This window comes from Epinephelus fuscoguttatus, linkage group LG1, assembly GCF_011397635.1.
Source record: "Epinephelus fuscoguttatus linkage group LG1, E.fuscoguttatus.final_Chr_v1".
Lineage (NCBI taxonomy): Eukaryota > Metazoa > Chordata > Actinopteri > Perciformes > Serranidae > Epinephelus > Epinephelus fuscoguttatus.
This window is the reverse complement of record NC_064752.1, coordinates 20,299,120-20,324,610: the sequence shown is the minus strand read 5'-3', so window position 1 is coordinate 20,324,610 and position 25,491 is coordinate 20,299,120. Positions and strand designations below refer to the sequence as shown.

At 41.6% G+C, this 25,491-nt stretch overlaps 1 protein-coding gene across 1 annotated transcript in view; it reads left to right on the top strand.

Annotated features, from left to right (window-relative positions):
- The first annotated feature begins 7,687 nt into the window (after nt 1-7,687).
- The window catches only part of LOC125892357 (protein phosphatase 1 regulatory subunit 1A-like), a 47,000-nt gene continuing 29,196 nt past the window's right edge, over nt 7,688-25,491 (top strand). Inside the window, exons 1-2 of the mRNA XM_049582332.1 lie at nt 7,688-8,099; nt 25,147-25,207. Of these exons, the coding sequence (XP_049438289.1) occupies nt 8,019-8,099; nt 25,147-25,207 (142 nt within the window). The 5' untranslated portion in view covers nt 7,688-8,018. The remainder of the gene's footprint in view (nt 8,100-25,146; nt 25,208-25,491) is intronic.

Sequence of the window (25,491 nt, the reverse complement as noted above, 5' to 3'; positions counted from 1 at the left end):
ATATTTGAGAGAGAGAGAGAGAAACTGTCAGCTAAAATATTCAAACAGGGATCCCCCGCCAGGATGTCTGAGTGTGCAGTAGGTGTACACTTGTGTAGCAACAAGGGCAATGGCAATGAGATATGAGAAATAAATACGAGGTAACAAGAAACATGTTGAGACAAAAAGATAGGACAAAGACAGAGAGAGATCAGGGCGTGGGTGCTGTTGATCACACAGCTGTAGCCTCTGATCTGCACAGCTGAGTTAAAGAAAGATTCAGCTCATCTGAATTTCATGAGTCTGCAGGGGGGCTCAGACAAAAAGTCTGTGTGTGCAGCAATTATAAACGACAGAGAGAGACAGAGGGATGACACACTGAGAGAGGGAGAGTGATTGTTATTGCCACCTACTGTTTGCAATAACTACCAAAAATATAAACTGCACTCACCTTCCAGAAACCATGTCCTTCCCTGGCCACTGTATGGCTTGCTGACCTTTCCTCGACCCCCCCCCACCCCCACCCCCGTTCCCATTTTCCCTCATGGTCATCATCTTGGATGGCAGCCATCTTGAACAGTGGAGAGGGAGGGAGGTCTCAGCCATTATCGGCCGTGACCATGACACAGCACAATTTGTCACACACAACAGGCTTTAATGGCTACAGGGTGAGTGAAGGATCCCGTGAAAAAAACAAAACAATGTCAGTGTAAAGGGTAAACTGCAGAGGCGTGCTCTCCTGCATAACTAAAAAGCGCAAAGAGTTATTTTACCTTGCAGCAAATCATTTTGCAAAAAACGCTGCTGTGTTTAAGGTTCTTCTGACCATTCAAGGCAGTCCTTGTTTCCCATTTTTATGCAGAGAAAGTCTATTAGCAGACTCTTTAGCTGTAATGAAAAATCAAATATGGTGCGTATTTCTTTTTCATTTACTTACTAGAGTGTAGCTCAGTGTTGCAACTGAGAACCAGAAAATACATAAAGGATTTGGCTGATCTAACTGCACTATGCTGCAGTCTGTGAGCAAGAAAATACATCTGGTGCCACCTTTGACTTTATATGATTTGTACTGACTCTAAACAAAGTTATCTTTGTTGATTGGAGTACATTGTGTTATTTGACATTATGTTTTCCCATCCTATAAGTTGCTAGGACAACTGCTACCATTCAGTGAGTCTGTATTTACCACAGTGTTGAAGTGAAATACATTTTGAGCTGCTGAGTAACAAAAATGTCCCAGTTCTGTGAGACGTTGATCCATAACTGTAATGCATAGTGTGAAGGCCAAGCAAGATTCAAGTTGCTGTTAAGGGACTTTCCTACCATGCTGACGTAGATGGAAACCAGTAACGGCCTTGAACACAATACAGTCATAATTTGTACTGCATGAATTTGAAAAAGATTCTGAAATTCGCTTTTTGACTAGGCCAAGAGTATTGGTAGATGAGAAAATCCACTGGCCTAGCATATTTTTCACTGGCAAACTTATAACTGGCCTTTCTGTGTAACATAGCTGTCCTCTTCCTATCTTGTCTAATATCGCCACTTGTCAGGAATCTCTGCGTTAGATACTGACGCACAGAGGCACATTTCGCAGCGGTATGATACACACCGGGCTGCAGCCATTTCTGAACTGAACTGAACTCATCAAATAGTGCCGCGGTGTCGTGGTAGTTGTCGTCAGTAGACACTGATGCACAGAGACAGTCCTCGCGGTGGCATGACATACACCGGACAGTGGCGCCGCCGGCAACTGCCATTGTATAAAGAGCCAGTCTGTATTGGGTGGACAGGAGGAGCGATGGATGCATCAGACAAACACCAAACTGTCACCCAGGAGGCCACTGCTCATTTCCTATGTAAAACCAAATGTCAATGGAGTTGTTTTAAAGGGCCAGTGTGTAATATTTGGCATGGTTTATTGTCAATCTGAATCTGAATATTCTACCTATTAATATGTTTATACAAGTGTATAATTGCTATAAAATAAAATTTGTTTGGTTTTCGTAGCCTTACAATTATGCTTGTATATATATACAGTACAGGCCAAAAGTTTGGACACACCTTCTCATTCAATGCGTTTTCTTTATTTTCATGACTATTTACATTGTAGATTCTCACTGAAGGCATCAAAACTATGAATGAACACATGTGGAGTTATGTACTTAACAAAAAAAGGTGAAATAACTGAAAACATGTTTTATATTCTAGTTTCTTCAAAATAGCCACCCTTTGCTCTGATTACTGCTTTGCACACTCTTGGCATTCTCTCCATGAGCTTCAAGAGGTAGTCACCTGAAATGGTTTTCCAATAGTCTTGAAGGAGTTCCCAGAGGTGTTTAGCACTTGTTGGCCCCTTTGCCTTCACTCTGCGGTCCAGCTCACCCCAAACCATCTCGATTGGGTTCAGGTCCGGTGACTGTGAAGGCCAGGTCATCTGCCGCAGCACTCCATCACTCTCCTTCTTGGTCAAATAGCCCTTACACAGCCTGGAGGTGTGTTTGGGGTCATTGTCCTGTTGAAAAATAAATGATCGTCCAACTAAACGCAAACTGGATGGGATGGCATGTCGCTGCAGGATGCTGTGGTAGCCATGCTGGTTCAGTGTGCCTTCAATTTTGAATAAATCCCCAACAGTGTCACCAGCAAAACACCCCCACACCATCACACCTCCTCCTCCATGCTTCACAGTGGGAACCAGGCATGTGGAATCCATCCGTTCACCTTTTCTGCGTCTCACAAAGACATGGCGGTTGGAACCAAAGATCTCAAATTTGGACTCATCAGACCAAAGCACAGATTTCCACTGGTCTAATGTCCATTCCTTGTGTTTCTTGGCCCAAACAAATCTCTTCTGCTTGTTGCCTCTCCTTAGCAGTGGTTTCCTAGCAGCTATTTGACCATGAAGGCCTGATTCGCGCAGTCTCCTCTTAACAGTTGTTCTAGAGATGGGTCTGCTGCTAGAACTCTGTGTGGCATTCATCTGGTCTCTGATCTGAGCTGCTGTTAACTTGCAATTTCTGAGGCTGGTGACTCGGATGAACTTATCCTCAGAAGCAGAGGTGACTCTTGGTCTTCCTTTCCTGGGTCGGTCCTCATGTGTGCCAGTTTCGTTGTAGCGCTTGATGGTTTTGCGACTCCACTTGGGGACACATTTAAAGTTTTTGCAATTTTCTGGACTGACCTTCATTTCTTAAAGTAATGATGGCCACTCGTTTTCTTTAGTTAGCTGATTGGTTCTTGCCATAATATGAATTTTAACAGTTGTCCAATAGGGCTGTCGGCTGTGTATTAACCTGACTTCTGCACAACACAACTGATGGTCCCAACCCCATTGATAAAGCAAGAAATTCCACTAATTAACCCTGATAAGGCACACCTGTGAAGTGGAAACCATTTCAGGTGACTATCTCTTGAAGCTCATGGAGAGAATGCCAAGAGTGTGCAAAGCAGTAATCAGAGCAAAGGGTGGCTATTTTGAAGAAACTAGAATATAAAACATGTTTTCAGTTATTTCACCTTTTTTTGTTAAGTACATAACTCCACATGTGTTCATTCATAGTTTTGATGCCTTCAGTGAGAATCTACAATGTAAATAGTAAATAATGAAAATAAAGAAAACGCATTGAATGAGAAGGTGTGTCCAAACTTTTGGCCTGTACTGTATATATATATATATATATATATATAGCAAGGGCCTTGCTTTAGAGAGGTTGCCATCTTGCGCCGCCATGTATGTACGGCAGCCCAAGTGGAAAATCCAGCCAGCCAGAGAAGGCGTTTCGCGTGTATAAATGAACCAACGAAGACAGCGGAAGGAAGGAAGAAGGAGGAGGAAACAGCAGAGAGTGTTAGTAGTTCGTCGATAGAGAGTAGCGAAAAGTTTTTTTAGTTATAAAGTTTGCGAATGGACCGCACTTACCACACAACAGGAGAGAATGAACCCGAACCGTCATCAGCGAGGAAAAGAAGACGCAACTTCACTTCTTGTGATGCACTTTCTGCGGCGCTTTTCCTTCTGATGATATATCTCCCCAAGGATGGTAGCACCGAATCCTATTCTGTGCAGCAAAATGGGAGCGGAGGATTCAGCCTCTCTTCTCGCCCGCTCAGCATCCAACACATGGAGTTCCTCATCTGTATGCTCCGGCTCAAACAGGTATGGCTCTGGGTCTGTGTCAGCTACAAGAAACTCTTCAAAATCACGTTCAAAGTCGTCCATTGCAGCTACTATAGTCCGGAGATATTGCTAGGCTAAATAAACAGCTGAGCTCTGTTTACCGGCTACGCTGTCAGTCAGTGTGTGGGCTGGAGATTGGCGGAGCAGACAGGGGAGGGGGGTCCCCACTCAGTATGGTAAACGAGTATGTGTGTATGAAGTGTGTCTGTTACGCTAGAAGAGTCAGAGTTTGGGACGGAGTCTTTTACCCCCTGGAGTATTACTGGAGTTTTTGGAGTGCTCAAATAAACGGGCCTTTTTCCCAAACGCTACTCTGGTCTCCTGCTCATGAGGGATTCATTACAATATCGTAACATGGCTTAGATTTCTAAATAAATATTCACCTTGTCGCTAGATAGACCTACTGTGTCTACTATGTCTGCGCAAGGCTTTTTGTCCTTACGAGGCCACCGTCATTTACCTGACAGGAGGGGTGAGCGAGTGAGCCCTGCAATCTAGAATTTGACCACTGATGTCACTGTTTTCAACTCATTTTACACACTGGGCCTTTAAAGACAAACCATGAAGTTTTCTTTTAAGACCTACCCACAAACCTAACTACGAACTTTTATTGCCTCAACTTCAGCAAAATAACTAAAAAACAAAGTGTTTTACCTACACTGTAAATTTACTTTGAAAAAGACTGCATACTGAAACTGTACATTTACTATGAAAACAGATATGTATTTTGAAATGACACTTAACAAGTGTTAACTGAGATGCCATCCATGTACATCAAAAACTGATGCAGGAGGCTAACTAGCGCGTCATCAGTTGACGTTTAGATCTACTGACAAAACAGCCATATTTGACAAGTTGGGATGAGAAAGACATGTTCACTCATGAATAACGAGGTATTATGCTGATCACAAGGTGAGTACAGGTGATTGTTTAGCAGAGTAGCTAAACCATCGGTAAACAGTGCTGTAAAACTAGGGCAGCTTTAAAGTTTCCTCAGTTTCAGCATTGTTTAGACACGTGGAAAAACTCATATGTGGTGTGTGTTTGTGTCTGTGAAATTCTGACACTAATAACAGGGGAACAGCAGAGCAACGCGCCCCTAAATGACACTAAAACACAATAGAGACTCTCAGCATAGTTTTTTCTAATGACTGTTTTGATACAAACATTTACCTGCCAGTCTGGCTGATAGCCCTCTGAGATTTACTTGCCAAATAGAAAATCTGGCATTTGGCATTTGGCGGATGTTAATTTCAGACCCTGTGGGAAAATGTAGCCTATGCAATTTGCAGTTAGGCGTGTAAAAGTTGCAAAACCACAGATATGGTGCTGTAAGGGGGCAATGGAGAGGCTTGTTTTAAGGAAGATAATCACAACTTCACATTATGCTGCACACTGTCATTTACTGAGAGATAATTGGCTAGATTAAGGCAGTTGCACATGTATGTGGGTGTTTTTGTTTTTGATGATTCCAAGCAGTATTTGTTAGTGGCTTTTTATTTCTTTCTCCCCATGACCTACAATGGTTACCACTATAGCATAGAACAACACCAAATAATATAGAAGATTGTGGTTTGGGTATAATATGCGACAGCACACACTCACTACATGGTGTCTTATAAAAATTACAGCTGTTGGTAGGAGCTGCATAAACATAAAATAATGAAACAACATTTAGTATTTAATTAGTGGTTAACAGGACCTTTAGCAGTCTGTAGGAGGCTATATGTGGCTGTGTGCGGTTTTCTTTGAAGCTATCCCAACCAGAGACACAAACAATATGCTGCTAATATGAGATAACACAGACTGTACAATTCTACTAGTGTTTTCCCTCCAGGAAAGAGGGTGTGTGGGAGAATACGCAGCCAGCTGTTGTCAGCTCTCTCTCTCACTCTCTCTCTCTCTCTCTCTCTCTCACAGACACACACACACGCACACACACACACGCACATGCACAGGGCATGTGGTCTTTTATTAACTCCCTTCTCTGCTTTGATGACAAAGACATAATTCAAAGAAAAAGTCTTATTAAAGTTACGATTTTTTAATAACACTTTCGCTCTTTCACTTTCAGCTACCAGAAAAAGAAAATGCGTCCTTTGCGTGTGAACGGTGTGCGTGCGGTTCTAGTGTAGCAACAAAGTGGCCGAGTTAAAAAAAGAAAAAAAGGGTTTCAGTGTAGTCTTCATTTATTTATACGTGAATATAGAGAGAGGGAGTTCTTCAGGGCAAATGATTAAAGTACTCTTTTCATTCAGCTTACTGTACCCGCTCGCTTTAAACGAGGCAAAATAAAAACTGCCACTCGACTTTAGAGACATAAATTAAAGGCCCCCTCTGGTGTAATGGTCTGGGGCTTGTGCCATATGGCTGCAGTGTCCCTGGTTTGGTTCCAGCTGGGAACCTTTGTTGTCGATGAACCCACACCCTCCCTTCCCTTGCTCATTTCTCATATTTCTTGTCTGAATCGGTCCATATCACAGTCTGTAACTGTGAATTAACACACAAAGGCAAAATTTATCATATTGTGTGTGTTGTTACAGTTATAGTAGTGGTCTAAATTTGGCTGTCATCCTCTATTAATCATCCGAAAAGCTACTAGTCAGTGTGTGGAGAAAACTGTGAAAACATCTGTTCATCAGTTTTCAAGATGAGCCTCAAGCTAGTGAATCAAATTATAATTGTTAATGTGAATGAAATTTTGAATACAAGTTAATCTGATATGTTTGCTTACAAAGTAATATTTCTGGGGATGTAATTGCCATTTTTTTTTTGTTTCGTTTTTTTATCCCCCCTCCAAAAATATACTGCAAATCTGTAACAACACAGCAGTCATATGCCTCTTGACTGGTGTCAGGTATCAGGGCCCAGTAGACGTGTGATGTAGGGACACTCAGGCTAAGAGACGATCGATAAAGATTGTGCTGGCCAGGCGGCAGCGAGGACAAGCTTGGACAAATATGAACAATATGAACAGCTCAGGGGATCATTTTAACAGCTTTATCAGCTTTATAAATTGGGCCTGAAAACTGTCATTATATGACCTACTTATATCTAAAATATACGTAGTGATCTGGGTAAAATAGCTGTTATTCATTAGAGAACTCACAAACATATTTGTCTGTGAGTCACAGATGAAATAAGTGTATTAAATATAGAGGTGTTTATTCATAAAGTACAAGAAAGATGACTCATTCTGAGTTAGCCTTCTCATTTACAATACCATGTAGGTTATATATATGCATGTGTAGGAAGGTGATTTTAAAAATACTTTCTTTTAAAGCAGAGGCTGGATCATGCATCTTTTTCAACCCATCCAACAGATAGAGAGAGGGAGTGTGTGTGTGTCTTTTGTCATCCTCTCTCTGCTGGCTGTGCAGGGGCTGCTGCAGAACAGCCCTGATCTCAGACATCCAATGCAGACAGAAAGAAATGTGAACAGAGGGTGGGACTAGCGTGAAAGGGAGTCGGGCCCAGCGAATGAGAGCGAAGGAGAGGTGTTCCTAGCCCAGAATGCCCTTGCCTCAGCGCTGAGAGCCGGGGGAGACGGAGAGGAAGGAGAGTGGAGCCGGGGTAGAGACACCAGCAGGTGCAGAGGATAGAGACAAACAGGGTGCCAAAAAAAGCTAGATGATCAGGGAAAAGTGTGTTAAAGGATAAAAGTAAAGAATAGAAAATAGTTAAAGAGAGACCAGAATATAATCTTTTATTTTCCTGAGCTGGATCCCACTTATTTTCTTTTTCTGCCAGCTTCACTGAGCTCTTACCCTCCTTTTCTTGTACGGATTCTTCTTCCTCGGATCGTCCCCACCTCCTCCTCCTCTTCATCCTGTCCTCCTCTTTGACAGACAGAGCCACCATGGACACCGGGAGCCCCAGGAAGATACAGTTCACCGTCCCCCTACTGGACACCCACCTGGACCCAGAGGCAGCCGAACAGGTGAGGAGGAGGGAGAGGGGGTGGTCTGGGTGATGTGGGACTGTCAGGCTTTTAGATATTTCTTTAATGCATCGGTGGCATGAATGGACTTTCAGCAAGATAATTGTGGAAAAGATTTCAGATTTCATGCTTGTCACAGAGAACTGAGAAACATTAATTCCAGTCATCAAGGCAAGCGGGTGCAGACGGAGCCAAGCAACTCAACTGGAATAAGAAGCGCAGTGTGCTGTGTCCAAATTGCGTATAGTCTGATGACAAATTGCTGCTTAAAAGAAACCACATTCTCAGTGTCTTGTTTCTCCCCCCCTGCACATAATTAGCAAGCTGTCTCTTTTAAATGCAGCACTGAAGTGATCATGATGAATTTAGGATTGATTTTTCCACCTCCACTCACAGCAGAGCAGGTTAGAAACACAGTATCTCAGCAGTGTTAAAAAGGGATGTTGCAGTGTATGGATGCGTCTCCAGGGGTTTTGGTGGTGTTTTGGATTGAGTGACTGGCTGCACACACTGTACGGCAGAGAGATACTGATTAAGTTGCCTGGTATGAGAAGATAAACTTCTTCCAATTCCAACTGCTTTTAAATCTCATATATATATATAAGACATGTAGATTGTTACTGCATGACATGACTTGGTTTAAACCAAATTCTCAAAAGAGAAAGTTTGAAAAGATGGAAGCATCTTTCATTCACTTATTTTAGGGTCTTATAAACTCAACGTCCCTCAATATCACAAGGGCAAAGAACTCTTATTAGTGGCTGAAAAACCCAGTGGGTGCAGTTCAGGTGTCTTTTGAGACTGTTGTGAAAAAACCTGTCCCATTTTCTCGTTTTTATAAATATATCATGAACAGGACAGGTCATTAATAACGAATAAGCCTGGAGTAAAACTGGCAAAGATTTATGAGTCTGACTGCACCCCATTTATACGTCTCTCTCTTTTTCTGAGGGTCGCTCTTCTCTCCACTGTGACTGTAAGAAACGAGATGTTAGGAGGACTGCTTTGCTCGTGTGTATGTGAGTCTGCCCTTGTGAGGACATTTAATGGGATGGTTTGGGAATACAGCACATTCAGGGGTGAGGTTCAGGTTGAGCTGGAGCTACTGGTATGAGCAAGTATGATAACTTTGTCAGGCTCAGATGTGAGGAACTGTACGTGCAGACCTCTCACGTGCAGAATGTACTGTCACCATTATACTACATAATGTCCTTCTCTGCATGAATGTTCTCCCTCAGCTGGAATTACCTCTAAATGACATAACTTCCCTCCATATATAGAAAGGAGAATAGTTTTAATGGCTTTACTGCTCCTCTTAAAGGCAAAGTGTTATGTTTTTTTTTCTTATTTTCTGTCATATGTAAATTCTTACAATGTCGGATGTTTATATAAAACGTGGCCAAAGTTTCCATGTCAGCAAAAACCTCAGACCGTTCTGAATACTAATTTTTTTTACTTTGGCAACAAGATGACATCAGATCATGACAGATGGCTCTATATGGTAATCTGCTCCAAGCACGCTACTGCAAGTGTTTAAATAATAGCCTCAACTCTGTCTCACTCCGAAGTCATCGAAAACTGGCGCTTGAGCAGTGACTTCTGGCATCAAACACTGACCAATAAAGCCATCTTTTAACGTCATCATGATATGCAGCTGGTTGCTGTTATAGTTTAACGGTGGCTGGCGGCATCAGGGGGAAACACAGCAGGATAAGAAGGAACGTTAAGGTGGCAAAAATCAACTTTCACCAGGGAGAGTGGTGCTCATGATCATAGATTATAAAGATTACCCTGTTTTGTTTTTTTTCCTAAACCCAATCATGTGCGTTAGTTGTTGAAGGAAAGAAAACGTCAATTTGCAGTCTTGTACCTATGTAGTGTGTTTATTTTGAAAGAGACTGTAAGTAAACGTTAAATTTCCCGTGAAAACTGAAGGCTATTTTGAAAGAAGGCAATGCATGTAACAGGCAGAACTTGACAGGGTGTCCCAGAACGTCAACAACAAACGAACCCAGGGTACCTTGTACATCGTATCTGGGTTTGAAAAGTCCATGATCAAACGTCAATATGTGACGAGGTTGGATTGAGAATGTGTTAGTAGCCACATGTAGCTACATGCTAGCATCTGTGAAACAAGTAATACTGGTTGCCGATGTTCTTGATTTCTCCTTGGTTTCGGGTTATATTGCTGCAGGAACATGCCCTGGTGTGTTCAGAAGCTTTTATTGGTAATTTTTATGGTAGAAGGAGCCGCTATTCTCCTTTACAGTTATACCCTTGGCTGCAGTGACGATGCAGAGACACTAAGATGCAGTAGACCCGGATGTGCTGACCAATCAGAGCAGACTGGGCTTTTTGGAGAGGGTGGCTTAAAGAGACAGGCGCCAAAACTGAGCATCTCAGACAGAACACTAATACAGGCGTTCCAGCATGAGGAATATAAATGTTTTTGAACATTTAAGCATGTAAACATGTTCTAATACTAAGTATGAACCTGAAAATGAGCACAATATGCCCCCTTTAATGTAGAAAAGACCAACTTATGTAAGTTTGATTTATGAAATTTACTGTTGATACATTTATTTTTTCCCAGTAATATGAAACTAGCTTTGACCCTTGACTTTTTGTGCCTGTCAGTAATACTGTAACTGTCAGTGTAACATCCCATCCACACTGCAGTGCCTGTAAGAAACCATACGCTTCATGGTTAAACAAGATTGAATAAAAGAGGATTTAATGTGGCTTTTTTGATACCAATCAATGACACCAAAACTCAAATGTCAAATTGAAAACAGACCGCTACAAAGTGATCTATATTTATAAATAAAATACAAGAACAGGATATTTGTTTTATCTCCTTTATCAGGACGAACCTAAATCACCACTGGCGCAGCCAACAGGCCATTTACACAGCAGATGTTCTGACTGGTTTTATTGCAGGAAAGCAAAGGTGAAACTAATTTTATTAGCGATGACTCAGTCTCAATGTGTCCCAGTAAGCCATGACAGTGAGCCAGCATGCACAATATCAAAGCCAGCGAGTAGCTCACCTAAACAGTGTGGATGTTATTAATGTTACTATTAAAGGAGCTCTACGTGACATTCAAAACATTAATATAGCAGCAAACAGCTATTTACTATGTAAAGATGTGGTGGAGTAATGGTGTCCTGAGTAGATAATGAAATCATGCTACCTCTGTGTGATGTAATTGGAGTTTCTCTGTTCTTTGTTGTGGTAGCCTGTGCTTGCATGTCAATGCATGTGAATCCCTGTGTGTGCATCCCACTGGTTAGCTAATTGCTGCCACTCTGCACTGTACTCATATGGCGATTACCGCTGATAATGCTGTCCCGACCCCCTGTGGCATAATGGCGTCGTCATGGAAATGTTGTACCCACCCTCTGATGCCCTCCTTCCGGTCAGCTCTGTCAGCCATTGTTAGCAGTGTTAGCGCTGTAAGTACCTTTTGCTGATAGCCACCAGCTCAGCCACCTCCATGTTGAGAGCCATGTGCAGTCAATGTTTATATTCAGTAATAACAACTCCATTCATTATTATCACTAATGTGCATTATATTACTTTCTACAGTGTATTCACTTTTCCATTTTTTCTGTTTCATATTTTTATATTTAATTTACTACATTTTACTTATCATATGTAACTTGACCTTTTAATTGTATTTGTTTCTCACATACCTCATTTGTTTTTTGTAATTCATGTTAAGTAACTGCTGTGCTGTAATACTGCAATATCCCTCTGGGATTAATAAAGTACTCTATTGATCTGCCTAGCTTTAATTTTATCTACTGGCTGTGTACAAAATCCCTCCCCATTAACTACATAGTGCACTATATCTGATGTCCGCCATATTATTAGAGTGTCCATGTTTATCCATTATGTCGTTCCCTCAAAAATTCTACAATGAAATGAAACAAGTAGAGTCCAGGGCATATACGCTACTTTCTGCTAAAAATCCCAAAGTGCAGCACTCTGTTATTTCTTTGATCTGAACACTACTGCTGAGCAACTCTGCCACTGTCACTGATGCTATTATAACGGGAGACGTCAATGAATGAGAATCCTGCAATCTGTAGTATCACATAGCACTTGCTGTTACTACGGTAACAGCAGGCATCGCCAAATCAACCAGGACTGAAATTGCCAGGATTATAACTTTAATGAAACTGCCAGCAGATGAGCATAAAGATTGGATGGACGTGATTATCCAGGCCTGAAACTTATTAGTTTGTGCCGGTGTGGTTTGATCATGTTGCTGTTTGAACTAAGAAACATCATTATGTGTGTAATTGGCCAAGTGATATTAGGGACACTGTGCCTGTAAATTGGTGCCTGTGGTACATTTATAAAAAGTGTGCTTGCCTAATTGTGTGTGTGCATCGATGTCTCTGAGTCCATGCATACTTGCAGTGCATTTGTCTCTCTTACGTGTTCTCCTTCTGCTCTGTACATACAGACGTAATTAAAGTTGCTCCCTGTCTGTCCTGTTTGTGTCTGGGTGTCAGGGAGTTGGAGTCCACTGTCTTATTTATTTAGCTGCCTGTCTGATCCCAGGCTGCAGCCATTCAATATAGGATCTTAAACACCTCCAGCCTGGTGTTTACTTACTCGTCTTTACCAGCAGACAAATCGCCTTTTAGCTGCAAGTAAAATTCACTTTACATCTTCTGCAAAGACTCAAGAGAGTTCTTAGCTCTCAGCCTCAATAAGCTTGACCAAAGCTTGGCTGATTGCCATTGAGACTTTACTCTCGTAGGATACATCTGCTATTTATTCTAGGACCACTGTGAGTGGTCAGTGAGCATGCATGGCATACTGGTTCTTAAGTGGTTGTGTGTGTGTGTGTGAGTGTGTGTGCACTAAATTCAAAGAAAAAGAAGGGAGAAAAACACAAAAACGAAATGTGTGTATGTGCTTGTGTCCGTGTTTACAAGCACACTTATAAAATGTCACGCCAGGGGGCTTCACCCATGGTTCACTAATCTCTGCAACCTGACTCCTACCAACATGGTGAATCAGCCTCCGTGGAGACCTGCACGTCAGTCAGAGCGGCCTCCCTGAGGTCTAACCCTCACAGCAACAGCACGCACTCATCCTCTTATCCACACACAGATACAGTGTGTGCCACCCTTATCATAACCTTGCGTTAGAGCTCACTGTGTACTTAGGAGCACAAACTGATTGTACCTATTAGAGGCCAAGACCTGTTGGTGACAGGGGATAGTAGGTTCCAGATTATTTTTATGCAGTTACTTAGATTTTCTTTCACTAGTAGAAGCACATCGTGTTAGTTTTGAAAAGATTGTGGAACAGTTTGACTATTTGATGAAATAGTGAGACATTTTGGGAAATATTCTGCTGTGATACCATTCCCCTATCTGTGTGTTAAATATGAAGCTGGAGCCAGGAGACGGTTAGCCCAGCTTTGTCCTAAGATAAATAAAATATCAGATGGTTGCCGACAGCAACACTGCAAGGAGTCAGTGCACCTGGCCAAGATATAGTCCACATAGATTTTGTATTACAAAAGAGATAAGATGTGAAAATTAGTGAGCTTTCAAAGGTGCTAGTATTTGTATATTGTTACTTTCAGACAGAGCCAGGTTAGCTGTTTCCTCCTGCTTCCAGTGTTTATGCTAAGCTAACTATTATCTCCTACTTTCACACGTGAACATATTTTCGCCGAGGGGTGCTGCACAGTTTTATTTATGTGCCCACATCAGTATGTATGTTCACACGCTTACACAGAAGGTACAGACACACTGCTCAGACATGCTTAAAGACTTAGAGATTGTGTGCTCCCTCACCTCAGACATAATTCTCTCTGGACTGCATGTGACAGCATTTCTAATATGTCATTCTGGCAGTCGAATATCAGTTGTCTCTTCGCTGAAGCCACTCATGTGCCATGGGCAAATCATAGGTCCGCTTGTCATCCACTCCATCATTAGCTGCCATAAAACTCTGTCCCAGTAACTGTGCCCCTGCAGTGGAAGTCCCTGATGTCCAAGAATTATATGGATTTAAAAAGCTGCTTCAAAAGTGTCTCAGCCTGTTCAGCCTCTCTGCGCCATTGATCAGCGTCAGCTGCTGCAAAAGACCCCGACCCGTGCACTGTGACCTGATGTAATAACGTTGCAATGTCATCAATTAAATTCAATCGTCTTTGTTTCATATATTTTCTCACAGGTACCCGATCATATACTCTTCAGAATTTAAAACAAACGATCAAATAACCCCTTTGGTACGGTAAAATGACCAACTATGTGCAGGCTACATTGTTTCACCCCTTGTCAATAGGGGGGCTCTCCTACCTCCAGCTTTATGTTTCACAGGCATCAGAGTTGTATTGATCTTCTCAGCTAACTCTCAGCAAGACACTGAACAAGCATGTGTCTCAAAATGTCAAACTATTTCTTGTACAATACTCAGTAGAGGCCAATAAAAGCTTTGAAAAGATCGGGGAATATGATAGAGGAACTGTACGTGTTGTAGACCACTCAAGTGTTTGCCAGTCTTTGTGCTGGGCTAACTGGCTGCTGGACGTAGCCATTAATTCAACAGACAGATATGAATCTGACATCAACCTTCTCCTCTAACTCTTGACAACGAAGTGGCTATGCCCCAAATGTCAAACTACTGCTTTAACTCTGTATGATGTCTACATTATATTCATATCACGTACACACACTAATGAATCCATTACTGCCAGACTGACGCAGCAGTCTGACGAGTGAGGTCGCCATGTTAACAACAGGTTGTTGTCTCACATTAAGGTTGTAAACAGAGTATACTTGACAGCTGGTTTACCTCTACATTAAATTCATCTTTGCTTGTTTAGAATAACAAGTGACAATGTTGTTTACAGAAAAAATAAACACTAAAACTTTTCCAGCAACAACAGACAATTCATATTGAGCTAATTAATATCCTCTATTATTTAGATAAAGAGAACACTATATTCATAGATGAGGGCAATTTAGTCCTTGGTGAGATGATGAATCATGACATTTTGAGGTGATCTGTTATTACAGACATTACAAGGCTGACAATTTCCTCCCACGTATTCCCCACGTTGATGTGTCAGACCATCTTTGTCCTTGAGTGAGAACATAACTATTACTCAGGATTGCCTCAGGAGGGCCATTTTCCAAGAAGAAATTCTGCAGGACCTGCAGTAGATTATATTTATTATCACACCATGCATATCGCTTTTGCACATTAAGGTAATCAAGACCTGTTAAACTGAAATATATGGTTTTAACCAGGACATAGTGCTTTTGGCCATTTGCTAAACACCTCCCCAGAGTAGTGATTGTCCAGTCATGTCATAGCAACTGTTACTAGGCATAGCTGGCCTGTCAAGCTTTGGATTTCTTTTCTTTTCTGTTAATTCAGCCTGTTTTCACTCTGACATTGTCAAATATCGCTGATTGGTCACTGATTTCTGCGTCAGACACCAATGAAAAAAGGCTCTTCTATCGCGCCGGTATGGCTGCCAGGTAATGGTAGTTTATAAAGCTGCAGGACAGTGTCAGTTTGAAACACCACTCATCAACAACGTAATTTAAGGTGCTGGAAAGTCCCCATTGGGTGGGTGGGATTGGTGATGGATGTGTCCAACAAACACTGGACTTTCACCCAGGAGCCCAGTGTTCACTTCCTGTATGAATGTAGCATCACCAATAGCATATAGGCTGTGGTATTTCCTTAATGTGTTTAAGTTTGTCCTGGATGTTCATATAAGTTTAGGTAACAACTGCAGATCTGTGCTGCTCTTTATTGTGTTAGGGAAGTTGGTCAGTGTTACCCGAGGTAGTTTAACATTGTCAGATACATCGGTTTGTCCTCATCCTCTCAGCCTCTTATAATATATAAAATAAAATGAAAATAAAAAAACAAACTATTTTTTACTTGTGTTGCCTTAAATTTGGTAATTTGTGCTCAACAAATCTTGCCAGGGTAAAAAATACATTGCCTTTAAATATTGCATGTTTTGAGAGTTTGTAAGTGTATGTGTGTCTGTAGTAATTTGTAACATATAGTACAGTATTAAACTACAGTACTAAACTTATCAGCTTTAACGGGAAGAAAAATTGTTCCTTCATGATTTTTGACAATGTGTTATGGAAATATTTCTCCCAGTTGCTTCAGATAATTGCCCAACAGCCTAAGCAAATGATGCCCGCCACAACAGATATTTTTTCCAGTAATGAATGAATTCAAACAAGTCTTCAAGAAGACTTAAATCACCCTGTATGTATATGGTCAGGCCTCACTTAAAACCACAATCAATTCACCTATGTTATGCCAAAGTTGCCTTTTATCTTGATGTGTTTAGACCATCTCTTGGTTACCTAGAAATTAGCATTTAATTCAATGCAAATATTTATTTTCTCTTAGGTTTAAATGAACTACTAATGATAATTAAACCTCCGCTCTTTGTCTGTGGTGCTAAAATATGTGCCAAAATTGACACAATGAAAGGTGTTCTCACTGCTCTCTCTTAGTCTTGCATCATTTGCAAACATTAGGTATTGTGAATGTGAAAGAGAGCTGTTTATCTGTTAAAACAGTTGTCAGTAGCACAGCAGGTCCTTGACATCGTGTCATACTGCCATACCTTGGCTTTTGCTGAAAAAACACTCCAGTTCTAAAGTTAAAAGTGAAAACAGGCTACAGTTTGAAAACATGAACAAGTCTGTAAGCTAAGCAGCCAAACAGGGTTATGTGAGAGCAAAAGAACGTCTTGAAACTGTGTCAAGGTCAGTCTTTCAGCATAGTAAGTAATCACCAAGTTCATATCTAAGACCAATTTCTTGTTTTAAAACGAGTCAGCTGTAAAAATGAAAAAGACAAATAGAGATACACTTCTCAACCAACTCATAGAGGTTTTGTTAGCTTAATTAGCTTGCTAGCTAACTGTTAAGTGAGAAAAACCGACAGTTGACAGCAAGAAATGAGAAGCCAGCGTTTGTGTTGTCTTTTTCCGTCTGAGATCAAGGACCCACTAATTCAATTGCCAGTTCCGTTACACAGTTGGTGTCTTTGCCAGTCGAGGCACAAGTACAGACACTCAAACATGTTCACAGCTGCTGCAGTAACAGGCCCCAGCAGATAAAGTCTGTGCTGTCTTCACTGAAAACATAATGTTTAGCCCTTATTGCTCCTAAGTTATATTTTATTATAAACTGCTGCAGCAAAAATCTATTATTACAGCAATGAAATTACAGCTTGTATGCAGCATCTAACTCCTGCTCCCAGTGCAGCTGGTTGTATGATATGCAGTGAGAGATGATGATAAGAGGGGTGTTACAGGGGGGGAAAGACAAAGGATTGATATAAAGTGAGAGGGAGGCCGAGGACTGAAGAAACTGAGATAAAGAATGTGGAAGTCAGTGATCTGGGTTTTTAGTGTCCTGTGAATACAGTAATTTCCTCCATTCAGAGACAAACGAGACCACAGTTGGAGACACTGTGAGGATTCATAATGGCTGAGGCTGGTTTTAGCCCGAACAATACCGAGACCATATTTCAAATGACAGGATGAGAAATCACATTAATTATGTCTGTGCATCGTACCGAATCTCTGACAGGCCAGTGCTGCCTCGGCCCACCCAATAACAAGGTGTAGGGGAAAGTTTTATTTAACCTTTTATTCCTGCAGCAATCTACTGGGTGTGAATGCCCTTTTTTCTGATTCATGGCGCTGACTGGTGCAAACACATTGTTCTGCTGAAGGTCACAGGGCAACTCTGATAGCGCAAGTATTACAAAACTACCACTGACTTTTCTCAAAGGGAAATCAGGGTTAAGAGGTGAAGGCTTTACACCTCAGAATTTCCCTGAGTACATTGTGAACTGTAAACCTTTTTTCCATCTCTGTCACCTCAATTAGTTATGACTTTGGTTGTGCCACGATAAGACAAGAGTTCACAAGTTCAGAGCTGCGTCAAACCTGAACAATAGCTGTAGCTCCTCCGAACCTCTTCATTCACGTACACTGAAATTTAAATGTCTTTATGTGAAAGGACAGTGGACATACAATGCAAGGACAAAATCCAACAAAAAACTACACATTACATCACATTAATTTCCTGTTTATTCATGTATTTAATTTAACCTAATTTATTAACCCGTGTCACATCCTAAGATCCTAAGCTCAAAAAACACACCTGTCCTTGTTTTATCAGCTTGATAGTTCATGACTTGTCCTAATTTTATTAGTCGTTTAAAAGCATGACTGTGAAATGTAGCCATATTTCAAAAGACTGGATACAATGGATGTTTATATACTCTAAATCTGCGAGTTGACGGTAGCTTTACACAGCAATATCCTCCCACCTTCCAAATATGTCCATTTAAAATTTCTGTTTGCTCATAAGAGGTCTATAAGGTGTTAGAGCAAACATATGTTTATCTCTGTGTAGGATGACAAACATTTCTTTGTCTATAAATTACTTCGTGAAAACAAAATGAAAATAGAGAGTCAAAGTGAAACAGGAACTTCTGTGTTCTGTTCCAAAAGCAAGAAAATCTCATTTAATATGCAAGTGAGACAAGAGGATTATGTCGAGAGGTTTCAGTTAGTTCAGGCACATCAGTAATAACAGCAGGACAGAGAAAAGCAAATGCTGTAGAAGTTTTAGGACAGCAAATTCAAAGTATCCTCATACACCAGTTTGTATGACATCTAAGAAATTAGCGTCCTACGAGTGATGTTACCTAACATAACATTACTACACTTAGGTTTAGGAAAAGAAACATGGTGACGACGTACCTTGAAGTAACTCAACGTTCACTTCGTTTCACACAGCTCTGAACTCCAGTCTCCTGGGGAAAGTTCTCTTTTAGAAAGTCCTGTGTTTTGTGACCCATCCACCACCCCAACCTACTTCCCTCTTTACTCCATCAGTGCATTGGTCACATGATCGCAGCCTTCCTGATTACTTGGGTTATACAAGAATTATTGGCTCAGGATTGCTCGCAAAGTAACTGTTGTTTATCTTGTTAAAATCACCAATGTGTCAGTATCTAATACTGAGTGCAGTAGTGATGCTGATTTGTCTTAGAATATTGAAAGCAGTTTTAACCCCCCTTTTTAATTGTGTCCACACCGCAAGAGCTAGAAACAATTGAAGTTCTTAGAGCGCCATTTGAGGATCTTTTTAGCTCCTATTTCAGAGTTGATAATCTCCCAGCATGAGAGGAACCATGAGTGACATAATTGTACAGTGATTGGTCACATAGATGAGCCAGTACAGCACCGTTAACTGCCTTTAAACAAAAAAAAAAGAAAAACATGTTAGCTGTGAAAGAGCAGACAACACACAACTCAAACATCAATAAAAAGAGATGACAGCAAACACGTACAATTGGACTGACAGTGCAGTCCAGTCTTCACTGAGCATATATGCGATTGGGAACTACAACGTGATTTGTCAAAGTATAAGAATCCTCGATTGCCAGCTTACACCACCTCAGTGTTCCTCTTGGCTTTGTAAACCCAAACAGAAAAAAAAAGCCTTTGAAGGTCTCTTATTCTTGGGGGAGCTCCCAGTGGGCAGTTCCTCTAAGGGAGAACTGTTTGGCCTGAAAACACTTCATGTCAACTAAACAGAGTGTTAATTATGAAAAGAACTTTGTCCCTGCTGTCTCTTGACCTGACCTATATTTTCCAGCCAAGGGTATTTTGCCTGCTGCCCCCACTCAAGAATATCAGGCATGCGTGGCTCTTCCTGCCCACCCATCACTTTGGAAGGCTGTTTTTGTTCGCTGTTGTGAGAAGTGACACAAGTGCATTTTAAACGGACTGTGGGTTGAAAGGCAGGCACGGTGGTTTGAGGGGTGAGCCTGTCCAGTAAGCAGTGGTATTTGTGTGAGCGAAGGATCAGGGAGTTTGCTCTGCTGCCGGGTGAGGAGAATAACAATGACTCTGGGCATAATCAGTTCTACACAGCCATGGCTCGTTGTGCTTTAATGTGGGCCGGGAGGGGGATTTTCTGGAAGGGCAACAAAACACACACAATACTAAAATATTACTACATGGATTTATAGTATACACAAGAGTCTAAATAAATCTTGATTTCTATTTCAGTTTTTAAAACCCAAGCCCCAGTGAGCTTCACGGAAATATACAGAAAGCATCAAATAAAGATAAACAGAGCCTGGCACAAAACTCCTGCAGGAGAAGTCAATAAATACAGTTTGATGTGATTCAAAACTTTGCACTGATAACTCTGACCTTAGCTGCGGAGGGTGACTGCTCAATAACCTGGAACCCAGGAGTGCCAAACACAATCATCTGTAGTCTCAAACTGTGATTGTGATACCACTTTGCTCAGAGGACCAGTAGTGTGACAGACTTAAAGAGCTGCATAGAGCCTTTTGAACTTTCAGATCTTTTACTTAAAGCAGAAGGGAAACTGGAAGGGCTTTTCCATTGGCACTTCTGGCGACATGGAATTGATTTGCATTTTCATTATCAGATTAAGTGCACCAAGTTGTGCTAAATCGCACCCAAGATAGGTTATTTCTGGAGTTGGGACAAGGTGTGCCTGACAGCCTTCAAGCAGGTTTCGGTGTTGTCAGATGGGCTTTGTTATCGTTCATCATTCAGCGTCAGCATTCTGTGAAGATTCAGCGACATGTTTGATGCGTATACTTTGACACCTCTGACCTGCCTGCCTCATCTGATTCCTGATAAGTGCTTCAGCCCTCTGTCCTTGACCTCGTGAACCTTTCCGTGTCATTGGTTGCTGATTGACTCTAGCTGCTTGGCATTTCTGTCCCATGATGACGCTACAGTATGAGTGTTCCAGTATGCTTACCTGTGGTTCCTGGTGGTCCAGAGATTTTCACCATGTCGCCACACCCGCCATCGTGTGTGCTCTTGGGAGTATTCACCACCTGGCTTCTCGACCCTCTGCCCGGCCTCGACCAACCATCTGCCTGCTCCCTTCTGGTTCATCTGTTTGGATTGTATATTCAACTGATTCCAGATTTTCTGCCTCTTTGACCATGTCCCCTGCCTGCTCCTCCACAGTATTGTTGCCGGCTGCTGAACTAAACTGTGTTTGCTGTTGGGCTATCGTCCCTGCTCACTCGCCTGCCTTTCAGCCTAGTTCGGCTTGCCAAACCAGCCGGGCTGCCAGGTCTTTGTGGAGAGACTTTTTCGGAGGGTTGAACTGTATTGTTTGCTGCCCTGCTCTGTACCGGCTGAGCTGTGACAGTAACCATCACTACATATTGTCCCTGATTTTCTGTGGGTCCATTGGATCCCATTACAGCAGCCTTAAGTGAAGAAAGTTTTGAATCAGCCATTCATTGATTTCAGCATGATGTTTATGTCAAAGTAACTACATTTGTAAGATCACCATTTCTCAAGATACTTTAAGATGTTATCCGTGTAACAGTAATTTAGTTCAATCCACAGATTGCATGGCTCAAGTTTGAGTGCTGCATCCAGATTACTTGTGATTGCATTTTGCTTCCCCAGTATAAGACATTTATTTATCTGCTGAAAAAATGGGACCTCTGCTAAACCAGGAAAATAAACGGTTACACTCCAACATGCAGGCAAAGACAAGAACAGTGGAAGATACTTAATCTCATCTTGATTGCTTGTTCCAGGTATTTGGCAAAGATAAATCAACTGTATATGGAAGAATTGTTCTTTTTTTGCCCAGTTCCAGCTAACATCTTGGGGATACATTTGTATTTACTCCACACACTGCACTGTACGTGGGCAGATGCAGGTGCAAATGTAGCTTGAGCAATTGAGCATTGGAATGCTATCCAGTGACATGAAACACAATTTTATGCAAGGAGAAATCTACCTGTATCTGTGTTTATGTCGGCGTAGACACAGACATTGCTGTGAGAACATACAGATACAGAAAAGACGGTAGCAATGCCACGGAAAGGTGACATTGAATAGTTGACATGCTTCTCTTGGAAAAACATGAAAAGACATCTCTGCCTGCTTGGTAAAGAAAAGAAAAGTCACTCAATACCTCTTCTTATTCACACACATCCTTCTTGTATACTCCACATCTATGCTCTGAAAGGTAATGGATGATAAAACATCTTAAATTCTGAATACGTAATTAGACTTTGCTACTGAGATACTACTGACTGCTCATTTTTCAGTACTGCACATCATTTCTGCAGTTACATCTGTATTTTTTACTCAGCAGAGTCTAAAGTGATGTCTTGTGCCTCCAACCATTTTGTGTTATTTAACAATTTCCTCACGTGTTCTTTTGAGCACAGCAAAGCCTCAAAGTCAAACCTGCACATTGGATCCAAGGGCAATGATTTACTTCCTGATTCTCCTTTGTGACTTTATTTCTACCTTCAGCTTTGCATGCACCTGCATTAAAAAGGATAACTACCTTTTTTTTCTTTCCATTGTAGAATCACAGCACGCTTAGATCTTTAATCTTTGAGTTTCTCATCTGGATAAGAAAGAGTTTTGCTGCTAGCTGATTTAAACTGCCTCAGAAAATACAGTGTGATGCTACACTGTGCAGGCTGGGGTTAAGCTGTATGGCTGACTGGAAAAGACTACACAGCTTTGTAAGCACACAAGCAGCATTTAGAAAAGATGCATGGAGGACTGGAGCCCGCATGCCCTCTAGCATTAGTCAGCAACCCTGTCAGCTATGTGTGAGGAGTGCATTAGTGTTTGTCTCTCTCGCTCTCTGTGGCTGTGTGTGTGTGTGTGTGTGTGTGTGTGTGTGTGTGTGTGTGTGTGTGTGTGTGCAATTGACTCCCTATTTAAATTCTACATCACAGCCCTTTTTGGGTTTACGGAGCGATAAAATGGAAAAGTAATCACCTGATTCTGGAGGTGAAATAAAATTAATCACTGTGGTCTCCCTCAAAGATCTTTGGACCCAAAATTTTGGAGATATAAATGCAGAACTGATGCATATGCATATGCACTGGTGCATATTTCACTGCAAAACTAGCCATCAGCCCTGGGATAGAAATACATTTTAGATTGTGGGTGCAGCACTTACAGGCAGTAATAATGCAGGCATGCTCAGGGGGAACACTTGGCCTTTGAGCAGAAAATCCAGCACACTGCTCTTGCTCAGCTTCACAATTTATTAGTACACACTAACGTTTTGGTCCGCCTGGACCTTTGTCAGGAGCGTTCAACACCATTATTTCTAACATTGAGTTTAAAAAGAAACTGCCCCAACCATTTCACAGGTGTGAGGGAATTAATCAACTGTAGGTGTTTTGTTATCAAAAATGTTGACCTTATGATTGAACACATCGGCCTTGCAGCTTTCATAAATCATTTAAAATTTTCAACATTGTATATTCTTATGTCATGTATCATAAACAAGCTGCAGTTTTGTTGAAAATTGACATTAATGGATGTCAAGTTAATAGTTCTGGATAATTCTTTCGGCCAACACAGGGCATGGTGACACACAGTGCTGACTGGGTGTTTTAGGACACACACACACACACACACACACAATTTATTGCACGGGTGCAATATAAATTCGAATTTACTGCTGCTGCTCACAGTCAAGAGGGTTACCTATTCTTTCGGCTGGACCACAGAGGCAAGGCCAGCCATATTAATGTGAAAGTCTGGCCATGAGTGAGTGACTGAGTGAGTGTGATGAAGTTACACCATTGGTCAGAGTGAGTGATGTGATGTGATGTGATGCTGTTTCTCTATCTCTTGAAATGAATAGGTGCTGACAGGCTGACAGAGCTGTGGACGCTGACAGTCCTGTATTATTGGATTCCTTATTTTATGTAACCAGTTTAGCATGATTGTATGGGGAAAGTAGCAAGCTAGCTAGCTAACCAGCCACCTGTTGGCGAAATGGCGGTTTTTGACAGAGGAAAGAGAGGATCACTTCATCAGTTAGTTTGAGGAACTGCCATGTGTTTGACACAAGCCTTGCATTTATTTAAACATTACTAACTATCATGCGTTGCAATGTCAAAGTAGGTGCTGCCACTGTTAAGACAAGTAAGTGGAAGTAAGATACTGATTGAAATTAAAGTGAATATTACGTTCTAAAATGTCGGAACAGGTGCTGCTGCAATAACAATAGAGGGGAGAGGAGGGTTGTGTTAAATCGAGGGAATATGAGCTCAATCAACGGGTATATGCCTCCTCTGCTCTGTGACTTTGTCTAAGTGTACTGTTCGTTATTTTAACATGAGTTTTGGGTTGGGCTGCAACAACGAGGACAGCTCGTGCCTGCTCTGTTTAGCAAAAAGTTTCAGAATAGAAGTACTCTAATACACAGACACAACACACTCTTATGAATGGATACAAATGGATACCTCTGCCTGTTACTGTAGCAGTTGAAAAAATCACAGAGGTTATGCATTGCAGCTCTAATTTTCAGAGAGCTTTCTAGCAGCAGCTCTGCAGTAGGCTTGGACTGTCCAACTCCTGCACAGCTCAGTGAAATGTGCATGTTCTTTCATGTATTATCCCAGAATGGTCCATAGCTGCCACACTCTGCTAGTCATGAGCCAAGAAGCAAGTAGGTGGTGGCAGGCTGCCCTGCTGATCTTACTGCACAGCACTGTGAGATGCAGTGTAGCTCTCAACCAGCTCAGACATCTTCACAGACAACCAAACCCAAAATATGGATCACACTGCCTGTGTTATGAGCTGCCAGCATCATGAGAGAAACTCAGTGCTGAGTTGGTCACAAGACTGGTACTGAGGGAGCAGGGCTAGGCTCTCCCTGATTGGCTGAGTAATGAGAATGTGCAAATATCAGCCTACTGCTTAGCATCTTAATTGGTTAAGACAGTTAGAGGTCAACATCTGTGTGAAATTACAGCCTGGAAGTGACTGAGATTTATCAGTCAACACTCCAAATTAAAGCTATCCAAGAACAGATGTTTAAATGGAGGGTTTAAGGTGATTTTTTGCTTCAAAAGCTTCATAATGTGATTTACTGTCATAGCAGCAAACATTTGTTATAGAACATGTTTTTGTCACTTAAAAATGAGACTGCTCTACTTTTTCAGATCAGAAGACGCAGACCCACACCTGCAACTTTAGTGGCATCCAGTGATCAATCATCACCTGGTAAGACACTGAAACATAAACACACGCACACACATGTATAGGCTATTTATATCACTTGTGAGGCCATTTTATTGATTTGTATTCACTGTCTTGAGGCTGCAGCACAGTGGTGCAGTGGTTAGCATTGTCGCTTCACAGCAAGAGGGTTCCTGATTCAAACCAAGGGTGGGGGGATTCGAACCTTAGGATGGGGGAGCAGAGTTTGCATGTTCTCCTTGTGTCAGTATGGGTTTTCTCCAGGTACTCCAGCTTCCTCCCACAGTCAAAAGAAATGCAGGTTAATT